This window comes from Impatiens glandulifera, unplaced genomic scaffold (genome assembly GCF_907164915.1).
Source record: "Impatiens glandulifera unplaced genomic scaffold, dImpGla2.1, whole genome shotgun sequence".
In the NCBI taxonomy this organism is placed as follows: Eukaryota; Viridiplantae; Streptophyta; class Magnoliopsida; order Ericales; family Balsaminaceae; genus Impatiens; species Impatiens glandulifera.
This window is the reverse complement of record NW_025918955.1, coordinates 100,708-114,008: the sequence shown is the minus strand read 5'-3', so window position 1 is coordinate 114,008 and position 13,301 is coordinate 100,708. Positions and strand designations below refer to the sequence as shown.

The window sequence follows — 13,301 nt, the reverse complement described above, 5'->3', positions numbered from 1 at the left end:
TCTTTGAGAAATTCAAGTCAAACAAATCCAAGATCAAAACAAACAAAGTTTTAAGAACTTGATTAAAAGCAAACCATACTTTACTTGTAAAAATTGGAATCAAATAAGCCTTAAACCTATTTTGTAAAATCAAATGAGACTTTAAAAAAAGTCTTAATTGAAAAAGTTTTAATTGTTGACCGCTTTAAAGATTCTTGGCTCATTCTCTTTATATATTATATTATATCATAATATAATATCTATATATATATGGATATATATTTTTTTCCTTTTTTATATTTTAATAGATCATATGTCCCAAATTAAAATAAGTCAAAATAATATAACTCATCTTCTTCATTCTGGTGTCGTTGCATAACTCATTGACGCTTTCGAGAAGAACAAAAGACCCATTGTCTTTTTCTCTCTTCTTCTCAAGACATCGTCACCCGAAACTAAGAAATATTTTAACGACCGTTGACATATCCTTATCAACTGAAGATTTCTACTCAAATCTTCACAACGACTAATTATTCTACAACCAATATCGTTTTCTCAAACAAACAATAATCTTCAACAAAATCATAAATTTGCTATAACTTTTTTAATGGTGGTTAAATTTTCCATCATATCTTCATAAATAGAATGAATAAATATTCTCAAAACATACTCCGATACCACTTGTTGAGAAAAGATCTAATTTAAACAAACGATAAAAAAATATAGAGAGATAAAGAGGTACAGAATAATAGACAACACAAGATATAACGAGGTTTGACCAACAATTCCTACATCCTAGGGGAGTCGTCTATTCTATTAATTTTCCAATGAATAATGGTCCAAGTAACCCTAGGTTACAATATCTCTATTTATAGGAATACATCAAAAGCCAAAAAAACTAAACTACTATTCTTAAGCCCAATAAAAGCTTAGAGCCTATTATAATATATAAACTATAATAAAATATGACTCCAAACAACTTTTCACCTCTTTGAATGCATGCTCACATGCTTCATTCTCAATGAACTCTCAATTCTAAGCAATTTGAACTATGAATCACATGTAGATGTTAGTTTGCTAATAAAGAGATTGATATATTGGATCTTTCCCATGAACCCTGTAACTTCCTTCTTCTTTTTGGGTGTAGGCATTGTTGTGATCACCTCTACTTTACTAGGATCAATCTCAATTCCTCGCTAAGTGATTAGCAAACTCAGCATTTTCCTAGCTGTTACATTAAATGTACACTTCTTTGGGTTCAATCGTAGTTGAAATTTTCTAATTTATTGTAAGAATTTTTCGATATTTTGGAGATGCCCTTCTCGATCTCTTGACTTCACAATCATGTCATTTATATACACTTTGACTTCTTTGTAAATCATGTTGTAAAATCATAGTTGCAGCCCGTTGGTATGTGGCTCCGACATTCTTAAGGTCAAAGGGCATGACCTTATAGAAAAACGTACCAATACCGATAATGAACATGATATTTTCCTTGTCTTCAGGATCCATACACACCTTATAATACTGATACGTTTTTAGATCGAGATGAGAGAAAGAAGGATGGCGAACAATCGCCAGATAACTAATGAAGGAGATGAGAGGTAGAAAAGTGAGCCAAAAGCTCTTTCATTCAACATACATGCCTAATATGAGGAATCTACCGAGTATAAATACCCAGATAGATTCAGTTACAACTTATTGATAGTTGGCATAACAGACAAGGACTAAAATGAAAAGGTAAAGTAAGTTCAAGGGCTATTACAGATAAAAGAGAAATTAATAACTAAACCTAAAATAATTCATCCAATTGTCCTCTAGCATCCACGTGGCTTCATAATATTCGTCGGATAATTTGTAATTACAATTTGTAACAATACCTTCTCCATCTGAAATTCGACGTCCCGGCGAATTCATGTAACAATCTGTTCTTCGGCTAAAATTGTTTTAATTTTAAATAAGCCCTCAAAATGGAGTCACTAGCCTGCAAAGCTAAACAAAATAAAATAAAAAATATATGATGCCCTAAATTGACAGCTAGCTTGTGTTGTCAAATCCCCTGCCCTGCTGCTATCAATTTCTCTGCCCTCATTCAATTTCCATGACGTGTAAGTGTATAAATTTCTTCTGCAGTACCACTTGAGCACGACATAGACCCTACCATTCACCATTTCTTTTGCCTTTTAACCTCAAATTGAGATCTAATAATTCCAAGCTAATCATCTTCTTCATATCTCTTGCGGGTTATCCAGTTATCCTCACTCTCTTCATTCCTATTTCTTCTCAAATGGATCCCAAATCTTTGTCTCTAGGCTAAGTCCTTTAGCCTTCAAAGTTTTCATCGCTTTTGAACAAACATCTTTCTCTACTGTAAGGCTCCATCGCTGCAATTTAATCCTGCTGTTTCGTCTAGTTCGTTTGTTGTTTTTCGGCTTCATTTTGTGACGATGTCTCACTTGAAAAAACTTCTGAACGGATATAATAGTTTGACATTCAGCTTCAATCAAATCACCTTGGTAAGTAAAGTTAACCTCCGGTAGTTTTGCCTCATTGATGTATTCGTCCTCATAACACCTTAGAATGCCAATTGTTTTCTGTTTTAGCTCTAGGTTAAGATTGAGCTTATGCATGACAATTTTCTCTCCTTTTTGTTGGACATTTAGTTCCCTATTAAGCAGATCAGATTCATCTACTCTCAGAAAATCTGAAACGAGTTCAACTTGTTTGTTTAAATTCTCAACTCTAAATAGTTGTCGATTCAAATCTGATTCCAACCTTTCACTTTCAAATTCAGCATAAATTTCACTGACCTTTTCATTAGCTCGCGATTCTGTTAACGTATTCTCTGACTGTATTGTTGGATTATAACGATTATGAATAGCTATTTTGAACTCTGTCCAAGTTAGGGCAATACCTGCATTTCTAGAAAATATATAAGAGATAAACCACTTACGTGTTTCTCCCATGAGTTTCTCTTTTGCCATTTGAATCATATTTTCTGCAGGAGTTTGATTAGATCTAAAATGCTCTTCTGTTTTAATGATCCATTTTTGAACATCAGCACCTTCAAATCGAGGAATACAACATTTTGTCTCACCTTGTAGCTTCTTTTGCAGATTTTCTAGGTTGTCTTCCCTTACTGTGTCTATTCTGGATGCTTTAGCTGAATCTTCTTGACGTTCAGATCTTCCCTTACTATATAGTAAGTGCGATTGTTCTTCGTCTTTACTTTTCATCCATTTCCGCATCTTGTCTAAAGTTTCATTAATAAAAGCTATGGATGCACGCAGGGAGTTGTTTTTCGATTGATGTCCTATATCGACCATCGTGAGGAACGTAAACTCTGATACCAATGATACGTTTTTAGATCGAGATGAGAGAAAGAAGGATGGAGAACAATCGCCAGATAACTAATGAAGGAGATGAAAGGTAGAAAAGTGAGCCAAAAGCTCTTTCATTCAACATACATGCCTAATGTGAGGAATCTACCGAGTATAAATACCCAGATAGATTCAGTTACAACTTATTGATAGCTGGCATAACAGACAAGGGCCAAAATGAAAAGGTAAAGTAAGTTCAAGGGCTATTACAGATAAAAGAGAAATTAATAACTAAACCTAAAATAATTCATCCAATTATCCTCTAGCATCCACGTGGCTTCATAATATTCGTCGGATAATTTGTAATTACAGTTTGTAACAAATACCTGGAAAATCTGTTCATGAAGGATAACAACTTGTGACATGTGGCATGATCAATCATAATGTTCGATAGAATATGACCAATCATGATTGAAATGACCATTCTTGGGTCATTTTTTAGTTTTAAATGATCTTTGGTTAAATGATTTTGATTTTTTGTTTAAGTTTCTATTTTTCTTAGTTTATTTACATTATTTACATATTATGCAATGTTATTATGCAGAAATTAAACCAAGAACTGAAAATCAAGAATCATAAACAATTGAAGAAATTGAAAGACAAAGCATGCATTTATTTTTTATTGAACTGCAAAATGTAATAGACAAAAACAAAAGGGATCAAGAATCCTTACATTGGAATGGAGTTCTTGATCGAAATTCATATGCCAAGGATGCTTAAGCAAAAAGCTTTTGAAACAAAAACCTAACTAATTTGGTGTTCTTGCTTAAGGATGAAAATGGAGGCACTTCAAGTGTAGTTGGGCAGCCTAGGGGCGTGGAGAATGAAAGATCAAGTGTGTCTCTAGAATGATCTAAGGTTAGTTTATGTAGAGGAGACTAAGAGAAAATCTAAGACCCATGCCACTTATAACTACCTACCTAGTCAAAAGGGAGGTTTATCAAGAGTTTTATCTAAATAATTTATGTGAAAACTTAGAGAAAACTCTTGGTTTTATGATGTGGCGTAGCTCTTCATTTGACATGTCATCAAAGTGAGATGTGGTGTCATTTTCGGGCCAATGAGAATTGAGAATGACATCATGACTTGGCTTTGTTTTGGTTTACCACTCATTACTTAGCCATTTGAATTTGAATTCAAAATAGCTAAGTCATTTCCCTCCTTTCTTCATGATTCATGGCTAGAAGTTTTTAGGAGGTCCATTTTCATTCTCGATCGGGTCTTTCATTGAGTCACCGGTTGGATTCCTCGATTGGATTCATGCCTTAATCTTGACTTGACTTTGACTTATACCTTAATTTGACATTGATTTTGAAATGAGCTGGAATCACCTTCTTGATTTCGAAATGGTCCTTCTTGAATTGTATTAGCCTTTTCTTGATTTTGAAATGAATCTTGGCCTTTCTTAATTTCGGTTGAACTCTCCTCCTCACCCACGGTTTTCCAAGAATCCGTACAAAATGGAAATTGTTAAATGATAAATTAATTATTAAAATTAATCCAGATTAACCATCCTAACTAACAAACTAAAAACTAACTAACTAATATATTAATTTGCAAAAAAAACTAATTAATTAATCCTTAAACTAACTAACTTTCTAAGCTAACTAATTAATCTAATTAAAAAAAAAAGCTAATTAACGAATTTATATATATATATATATAATAAACATTTTTATTATTATTATTTAATATTAAGGTAATTTTAATTAATTAAAACACTTAAAATATACTAAGTATAATAATAGTCCTAAGTATTTGTAACTTAGTTATCACCTTAACTTATTAAAATTCCAAAATTAATTATGCTTGAAATCTCAGTTGTTCAAAACATAATTTAAAAATATGTGCAGTGAATCCGTATATGAATTTTAAAATGACAATAGACTCGAGATTTATTAAAAAGATAAACTATAAAATTAGGGAGTGAAAATGAGTGTCTACACTAGTTGATAAAATTTTATTTCTGAAATAATTATTTATTTTTAATCATGTGCAATGAGCTTGTAAAAAATTTTTATTCAATAATTTCATTGGCTCGGAGTTTTTAATAGTTATAAATTCGGATGTAAAAAATGAGTGTATATAAGTGACGACTCTAAAAAAAAGTTTAATATAGTCTATTAATTTCATTGAACCCTATTTTAAATTCCTCACCTCGCCTCATTTTAGACTAGACGACTTTCAAGAAAATCGTTTTTTTTGTTATTTTACGAAATTTGAGAATAAATTAAAGAAAGTTCAATGAAATCGACGATCAAAAAATTACTCTTGTCGTGCCTATCATTTTGGTTTTAATCTCACTCGAAATTTGAGAGTAAGATAAATTATGGGAATACAAGTATAAGATTGAATTATTTTTCAAAAGTCAATTTTTAGATGTTACAAATATATTTATTAAAAATGTTTAAAAAAATTGCACAAATAACCCAAACCAGGGACGGAATAATAATTGTAATAATCATCATGTTTATTAATTTTTAATTATTTTTTAAATCATAAAATTTTGTGTAGAGATATAAATATTTTTATTTGTTAGATCCTATGTTAATAATAAAACATAAAGCATAAATTTATATATTTTAAAAATTGTCTTTGAAATTTAATTTATAATAAAATATATTTGTATATAAAGATCTTATTTTATAATTTAAAATAAATAAATATATATATAGTTTAATTCAACAAAATTATACAATTAGTTATTTAGTTTCATATAAAAATTTAAATAGAATTCAAGTAACCAATACACTTTTTTATTTAGAAGGACAATCAAATCGTTTATTCAAATATTCATAAAAAAAAGAAGTATATTTTAAAAATTGTCATGGATCTTTTTATAATGAATTATAAAATATCATTAATAACATTTTTTATTTTTAACTTAATTACATTTTTTTAGTTTCATAAAATTTAATATATTTAATTAAAATAATATTGTATTAATATAATAAATATAAAATTAATATATATATCAACTAACCTTATAAATTAAAAATAAAATTTATAAATTAAAAATAAAATATAAAAAAAATGCATATATAAATTGATTTCTGAGTGGACCAAAGATGGTTTTAAACAAGAGCATGTTGGATAATATATTATTGGTTGTGATGTAAGTGGAAATTTGTTAGAATAGTTTAAGAAAACAAACTAATGCGTCAAATGAGTCAAGTCGAGCTCCACTCGAATTAGTATTTATTAGTTCGACTTGAACTCGAGTTCAAACGAGTTTATAAATTTGAGCTCGAGCTCGACTATTAACCTACAAGCTCGCTCGACTCGAAAAGTTTAAACTAAAATTAAATTTTCAAACTCAAGCTCGAATTCAAACCAAAATTTATTTTTAAAATAAAAATATCAAACTTTTATACATATTTAACATTAAAACATAATATTTTAAAATAAAAATATGAAACAATTGTAAATATCCAAATTTCAAAAATAATAGTCTAAACTCCAAAAACATCAAACCACCATTCCTAATCAAAATTATAAAATATAAAATTTCAAAATTAAAATACAAAATAATATAAATTGTTTGAACATTCAATATATTAATATTTTATAAATCTGTTCTTTAAGTATAATATGTACGTATTTACATGAAGTGAATAATATGAAATGTTTAAGCTTATAAATAATTAATATAAAAATATATGTTAAAAAAATATCTAAAATTTAATTTATACATTAAGATGTAAATATTGCCCAAAAAAAATATTAGACATGTTTTATATTAAATATTATTATATATATTTAAATTATTTGAGTGCAATATAACAAGAATTTATTAACTACTAAAATCTATTAATTATATATATATATATATATATATTATAATATATAATTAATCTTATAAATTCATTTTTTCTCTCAACATATTATATATAATCAAGAGTGATAGAGGGAGGGAATTTGGTGAGGGAATGATTTGGCATCACCTTCATTCATTGGTTGGAAAATATAAAAGTGGGAGGAAAGAGAGAAATTATTTGATTTTTTCAGCGAGATTATGCCAAGTCATTCCCTCACCACATTCATCACCAAATTCCCTTACCTAATCATTTCTCTATATATAATATATATATACTAACCTTTTTTTTTTTTTTTTTTACTTTTTAATATATATAATATATTAATTTTTTTTATCTTTTTCAATATTATATAATATATAATCTTTTTTATCTCCTTCAATATTATATAATCTTATATATAATATAATAATTATTATATCCTTATTTACGCATTTTTTTTATCATTAATCCAACTCTAACATAAATTGAAAATCATTATATATAATAATATTTCTATATTTATCCATTCTCTAATATAGTTTTAAGCTTTTATATATATATATATATATAATAATAATAATAATAATAATAATAATGTTTTTCTATATTCATCATATAAGTATAAATTTCTCATAATACAAAAGTTATCTATAATAGAAGTGAAAATAGATAGATTTTAATTTACCTATAAGTCTTATGAATGAATGAGAGAAATATTGTAAATGAAATATAATATGAAAAATTGAATCAATCTATTATCAATAAGTGAAAGAAAAATAGTGAAGAAAAAAGAAGAAGAAGATGAAATGGTGAAAAAGAATAAGAAAATTAACAAGAAGATGAAATGGTGAAGAAGAAGATAAAATGGTGAAGAAGAAGATGTAATGGAGAAGAAATTGTGAAGACGAAAAGAGAAAAAAGAAAAAGAGACTAAAGGTCACTTAGATTGATACATTAAAAATTAAAGTTTTGCTTTAAATAATATAATATAATAATATGATTGAGCCTGTTATGCATTTGAAAAGAGAAAGAAAACAAAAAAAAATTATTTTAAATTTTAATAATAAATAAATAAAAATATAGGCTCGAGATCAATCAAGGTCAAACTTTAACCAATCAGTTCGCAAGTAGGCTTGACTCATTTGCAGCCCTAAAACAAACCATATTCTCATCTTTTTTTTTTTTTCTTCATAAGAATAACATGTAGTCAATTAAGGCCTTGTTCTTATTTAGGTTTTTCAAATAACCCAACAAAATCAATTATCACATCACTCCCTCTCTCATCCATCAAATCAATCAATTCATTAACCAAAATACTAAAATACACTCTATTTTAAATTATTATTATTTATTTTATTTATATATATGAATACTCTTTAGGTCTTTTTACCAAAAAAAAATCATTATTTTTTTAAAATCATCACCCATAATTATTATTTTCTCCCCCTAAGTTATTTAAATAACGAACCAAGAACTAAGCCTAAAAAAATGTTATTTTATTATCGTGATTGTTGTTGGCATTTTATTATTTTTAATAACAAATATTAATAAACTTGATTTTTTAAAGAAAACTAAATAAATCTAAACCCTAGTCAAGTTTAAACTCGGGAAATTTGATAATATAACCCTAAAAAGAAGGAAAATTTGATATTTAACCTCCATAATAAAATTTTTGTTTTTTAACCTTTTTTTTAAATTTTTTCCAATTTTACCCTTAATAACCTTTTTATTTTTTTTTCTTTTTTTTTTTCTTTTTCTTTCTTTTCTTTTCTTCTCTTTTCTTTTCCTCTTCCCCGCTTTCCCTTTCCCCCGACCGAGTTACACTTCCCCTTCTTCTTCTCCCAAGCCGGGATCCGCTGCGCACGACAACACTCGACTCCCACGATCGCCGACTCCCCCTCGAGCCCAAGCCCCAGCCGGACGATCGCCAACCCCGGCGACGCTGAGCTTCCTCAGGTTTTTCACATTCTATTCTTCCTTTCTCGTTCTATTCCTAAATGCCGAACAAACCTGAATGTTTAGTTAGGGTTCACCTGAACAAACCTGAATGCTTAAAACCTGATTACTTTTAGAGTTTTAGTTTAGGGTTTAGTGTGGCGTGTGGCGTGGGGGGTGGGCGTGGGGGGTGGGCGGTGGGCGTGGCGGGTGGGCGTTGGGCGTTGGGCGTGGGGGGTGGGCGTGGGGGGTGGGTGTTGGGCGTTGGGCGTGGGTAGGCGTGGGAGTTGAGCGTGGGGAGTGGTTTTGAGTGTACAAGCATTTTGAGAAGTCTTTGGCTATCTGTCCTTTATGCATTGTGAGAATTTGTTGATTATCATTGCTTTCTTATTTAAGAGTGATAATAATTTCAATTTTTTCCCTCTCCCTAAAACTATGTTTGCCTTATGATTATTTTATAGGATTCACCTGAGGATGCGGTTGTAACAGTATGCGGGCATATATTTTGCTATCAATGTGTTTCAGAATATTTAACTGGAGATGACAACACATGTCCTGCCCCTAGATGCAAAAAGCAACTTAGTACCGACAGAGTATTCTCCAAAGCTACCTTAATTAATTGTATTTCAGAAAAAACTGAGAGAGATTCTGTGGACAAATCCCATTTTCGAGAGACATCTAATGTCATGAAGAACGATTTCACTTCAGCTAAAATAAAGGTTGTTCTCGACATTCTTCAATCACGTCATAAGACAGAGCCTTCTGAAATGATTGATGATCCGAAGATCCAATACCTGGGTAGTTCTTCTTCTGATGCTGGAAGACCAATAAAGACAATAATTTTCTCTCAGTGGACAAGCATGTTGGATTTGGTTGGCCATGCACTGGACCAGTCTGATATAGAATTCAGGAGGCTTTATGGGAGGTTTCAAGAGATAGGGCTGAGGTTTCTGAACAATTTTCAATAATTTTCTTACCAATCAATATTTTGATGTCTGTGAAATAGATATTCAATCGTATGCATTCAATTGTTACATTGTAGATAACGGTAATGGTGGTAATGGTGATGTCACTAAAGGCTGGAAACCTTGGGTTGAATATGGTGTCTGCTTGTCAAGTTATCATTTTGGATTTGTGGTGGAATCCAGCTACAGAAGACCAGGCAATTGAAAGAGCTCATAGAATTGGACAGACGCTGCCAGTTACAGTATTTCGCCTAACTATTAAAGACACGGTTGAAGATCGGATTTTGACTCTCCAGGTAACTTCTTATATGTGCTTTCTTAACCCATCATATTTGAGATTTTTTCCTATTTGGGATTGTTTTGGTTTGGAAGTTCAAATAATTTGCTTCTTAACCTATTATTTCACAGGACGAGAAGAGGAAAATGGTTGCATCTGCCTTTGGTGAAGATCAAGTTGGTGCATCTGCAACTCGGCTAACAGTGGAAGATCTCAATTACATTTTCCTTGGCAGAACGTAATATTATTCAACTGTCTTCACTTATCATATTTTGAATGTGTTATTTTGGCAGAAAAAAAGAAGTCGAAAGCACATTAGTCATGTTGTCTTGAAAGTTAATTATAATGGCTACATTTGATGCTTAGAATTGTTTTTTAGTCCCCATCAAATGCACCTTAAAAGATGTATATAGCAAGGTAGTCATGTTTAAGTTATTATTTTTTTCTTGTTGCTCAATATACATAGTTCAAACTTATATTATTTTACTCGTATGCCAATTTCCTTATTGAATGGGAAAAGCTGTGATATTATCTGTAGGTTTTAAATAAATGCTGTCAATTTTGTTAAAATGTTAACCATTAATATTAATAGAGTAAAAAAGTTATCATTTTCATAAAATCAATGAACTCACATACATGCTTTCTTCTTCAATAAATAAGAATACAAATTGCTTACATAAAAATAAGTATCAAGTCTTCAAAGTTTTACAGCCAATGATGAATGATAGTGTACCTGTTTTATCCTACAAACATTTTTCAAATTCTAGAGAAGACCAAAGTTCTGTCGGTGTCGTGTGAAGACTAGCGAAACTCGTCATGATTCTCAAAGTCGTCTTCCTCTTCCTCGCTGAATATAGCACTATAAAACACATAGGGGTTATCTATCATTTCTGTCAAGCTTAACTTTCCATCCTTATCCGAATCAGCCTGCAATCATTTCTGTTGTTTTGCATAATAACGCTCTGATGGATGAAGTTTTCCAATGACCGGTACCAATTCAATGTCCGACAAGTATCTACACCAAAAATAGTAAGTTTATTATGTAAGATTCTTACGGTTTTAATAACAGCACAATGATGAAAGAAATGAACAAGAAAGATCAGACAACCTGTTTGCGTCCTTATCAAGCTGTGCAAACAACTTTCTGGCAGGGGCCTCTCTTGCATCTTCAGATTCTTGTTACTCAAAATTTACAAGTTTCCTAAAACTGGAGGATACAAAGTTTGAGAGATTTGGCTCTAAATAAATTCAAACTACTGTATGAATAGTGAAAAAATTTATATAATCGAGTCTAGATGTATCCAGAGTCGAAACTTGCCCCCATCAAACGACCCCTGAGGAAAGACGTAATACAAGCTGTCTTCCAATAACACTGCAAATTAAAGAATGTCACAGACAAATAATGAATCAAGCAAGACTTAACCAATTTGGAAGAAAATAAGGAGTATTCTGGCGGAGATCAAACCTTTTGGCATAGTAATATCATGAATGTTTGGACAATCTCTGAAATAAGAACCATAGAAGGCCATAATCCATAACCAAGAGCTGTCAATAGCCGACCTCGAGTATCCAAAACCTGTTAAACAAAATATTATCCTTCTAATTGCAACACAAAGACTTCAAATCAACCATTTTACTTCAATTCATGTCAGGCATATTCCATTTTAGCTGAAGTGAAATCGTTCTTCATGACATTAGATGTCTCTCGAAAATGGGATTTGTCCACAGAATCTCTCTCAGTTTTTTCTGAAATACAATTAATTAAGGTAGCTTTGGAGAATACTCTGTCGGTACTAAGTTGCTTTTTGCATCTAGGGGCAGGACATGTGTTGTCATCTCCAGTTAAATATTCTGAAACACATTGATAGCAAAATATATGCCCGCATACTGTTACAACCGCATCCTCAGGTGAATCCTATAAAATAATCATAAGGCAAACATAGTTTTAGGGAGAGGGAAAAAATTGAAATTATTATCACTCTTAAATAAGAAAGCAATGATAATCAACAAATTCTCACAATGCATAAAGGACAGATAGCCAAAGACTTCTCAAAATGCTTGTACACTCAAAACCACTCCCCACGCTCAACTCCCACGCCTACCCACGCCCAACGCCCAACACCCACCCCCCACGCCCACCCCCCACGCCCAACGCCCAACGCCCACCCCCCACGCCCAACGCCCACCCCCCACGCCCAACGCCCAACCCCAACGCCCACCGCCCACCCCCCACGCCCACCCCCCACGCCACACGCCACACTAAACCCTAAACTAAAACTCTAAAAGTAATCAGGTTTTAAGCATTCAGGTTTGTTCAGGTGAACCCTAACTAAACATTCAGGTTTGTTCGGCATTTAGGAATAGAACGAGAAAGGAAGAATAGAATGTGAAAAACCCGAGGAAGCTCAGCGTCGCCGGGGTTGGCGATCGTCCGGCTGGGGCTTGGGCTCGAGGGGGAGTCGGCGATCGTGGGAGTCGAGTGTTGTCGTGCGCAGCGGATCCCGGCTTGGGAGAAGAAGAAGGGGAAGTGTAACTCGGTAGGGGGAAAGGGAAAGCGGGGAAGAGGAAAAGAAAAGAGAAGAAAAGAAAAGAAAGAAAAAGAAAAAAAAAAAAAAGTAAAAAGGTTATTAAGGGTAAAATTGGAAAAAATTTAAAAAAAAAGGTTAAAAAACAAAAATTTTATTATGGAGGTTAAATATCAAATTTTACCGTCTATACTGAAAGAGATGGAAGGAGGGGGAAATTTGATAATATAACCTTAAAAAGAAGGAAAATTTGATATTTAACCTCCATAATAAAGTTTTTGTTTTTTAACCTTTTTTTTAAATTTTTTCCAAATTTACCCTTAATAACCTTTTTATTTTTTATTTTTTTTTTTTATTATTTTTTTTTTCTTTCTTTTCTTTTCTTTTCCTTTCCTCTTCCCCGCTTTCCCTTTCCCCCTCCCCCGACCGAGTTACACTTCCCC

At 31.4% G+C, this 13,301-nt stretch overlaps 1 protein-coding gene across 2 annotated transcripts; it reads left to right on the top strand.

The window, feature by feature from the left end:
* Window positions 1-8,961: 8,961 nt before the first annotated feature.
* On the top strand, window positions 8,962-10,725 carry LOC124917222 (helicase-like transcription factor CHR28). 2 transcript variants are annotated; one of them, XM_047457696.1, is made up of 4 exons: window positions 8,962-9,112; window positions 9,553-10,037; window positions 10,134-10,352; window positions 10,465-10,725. In XM_047457696.1, exons 3-4 carry the CDS (start codon window positions 10,143-10,145, stop codon window positions 10,573-10,575), a joined length of 321 nt encoding a protein of 106 aa, XP_047313652.1. In that variant the 5' UTR covers window positions 8,962-9,112; window positions 9,553-10,037; window positions 10,134-10,142; the 3' UTR covers window positions 10,576-10,725. The 2 variants fall into 2 exon arrangements, with proteins under 2 accessions (XP_047313652.1, XP_047313653.1); XM_047457697.1 differs by lacking the exon at window positions 8,962-9,112 and adding an exon at window positions 9,353-9,449.
* The last annotated feature ends 2,576 nt before the right edge of the window (window positions 10,726-13,301 follow it).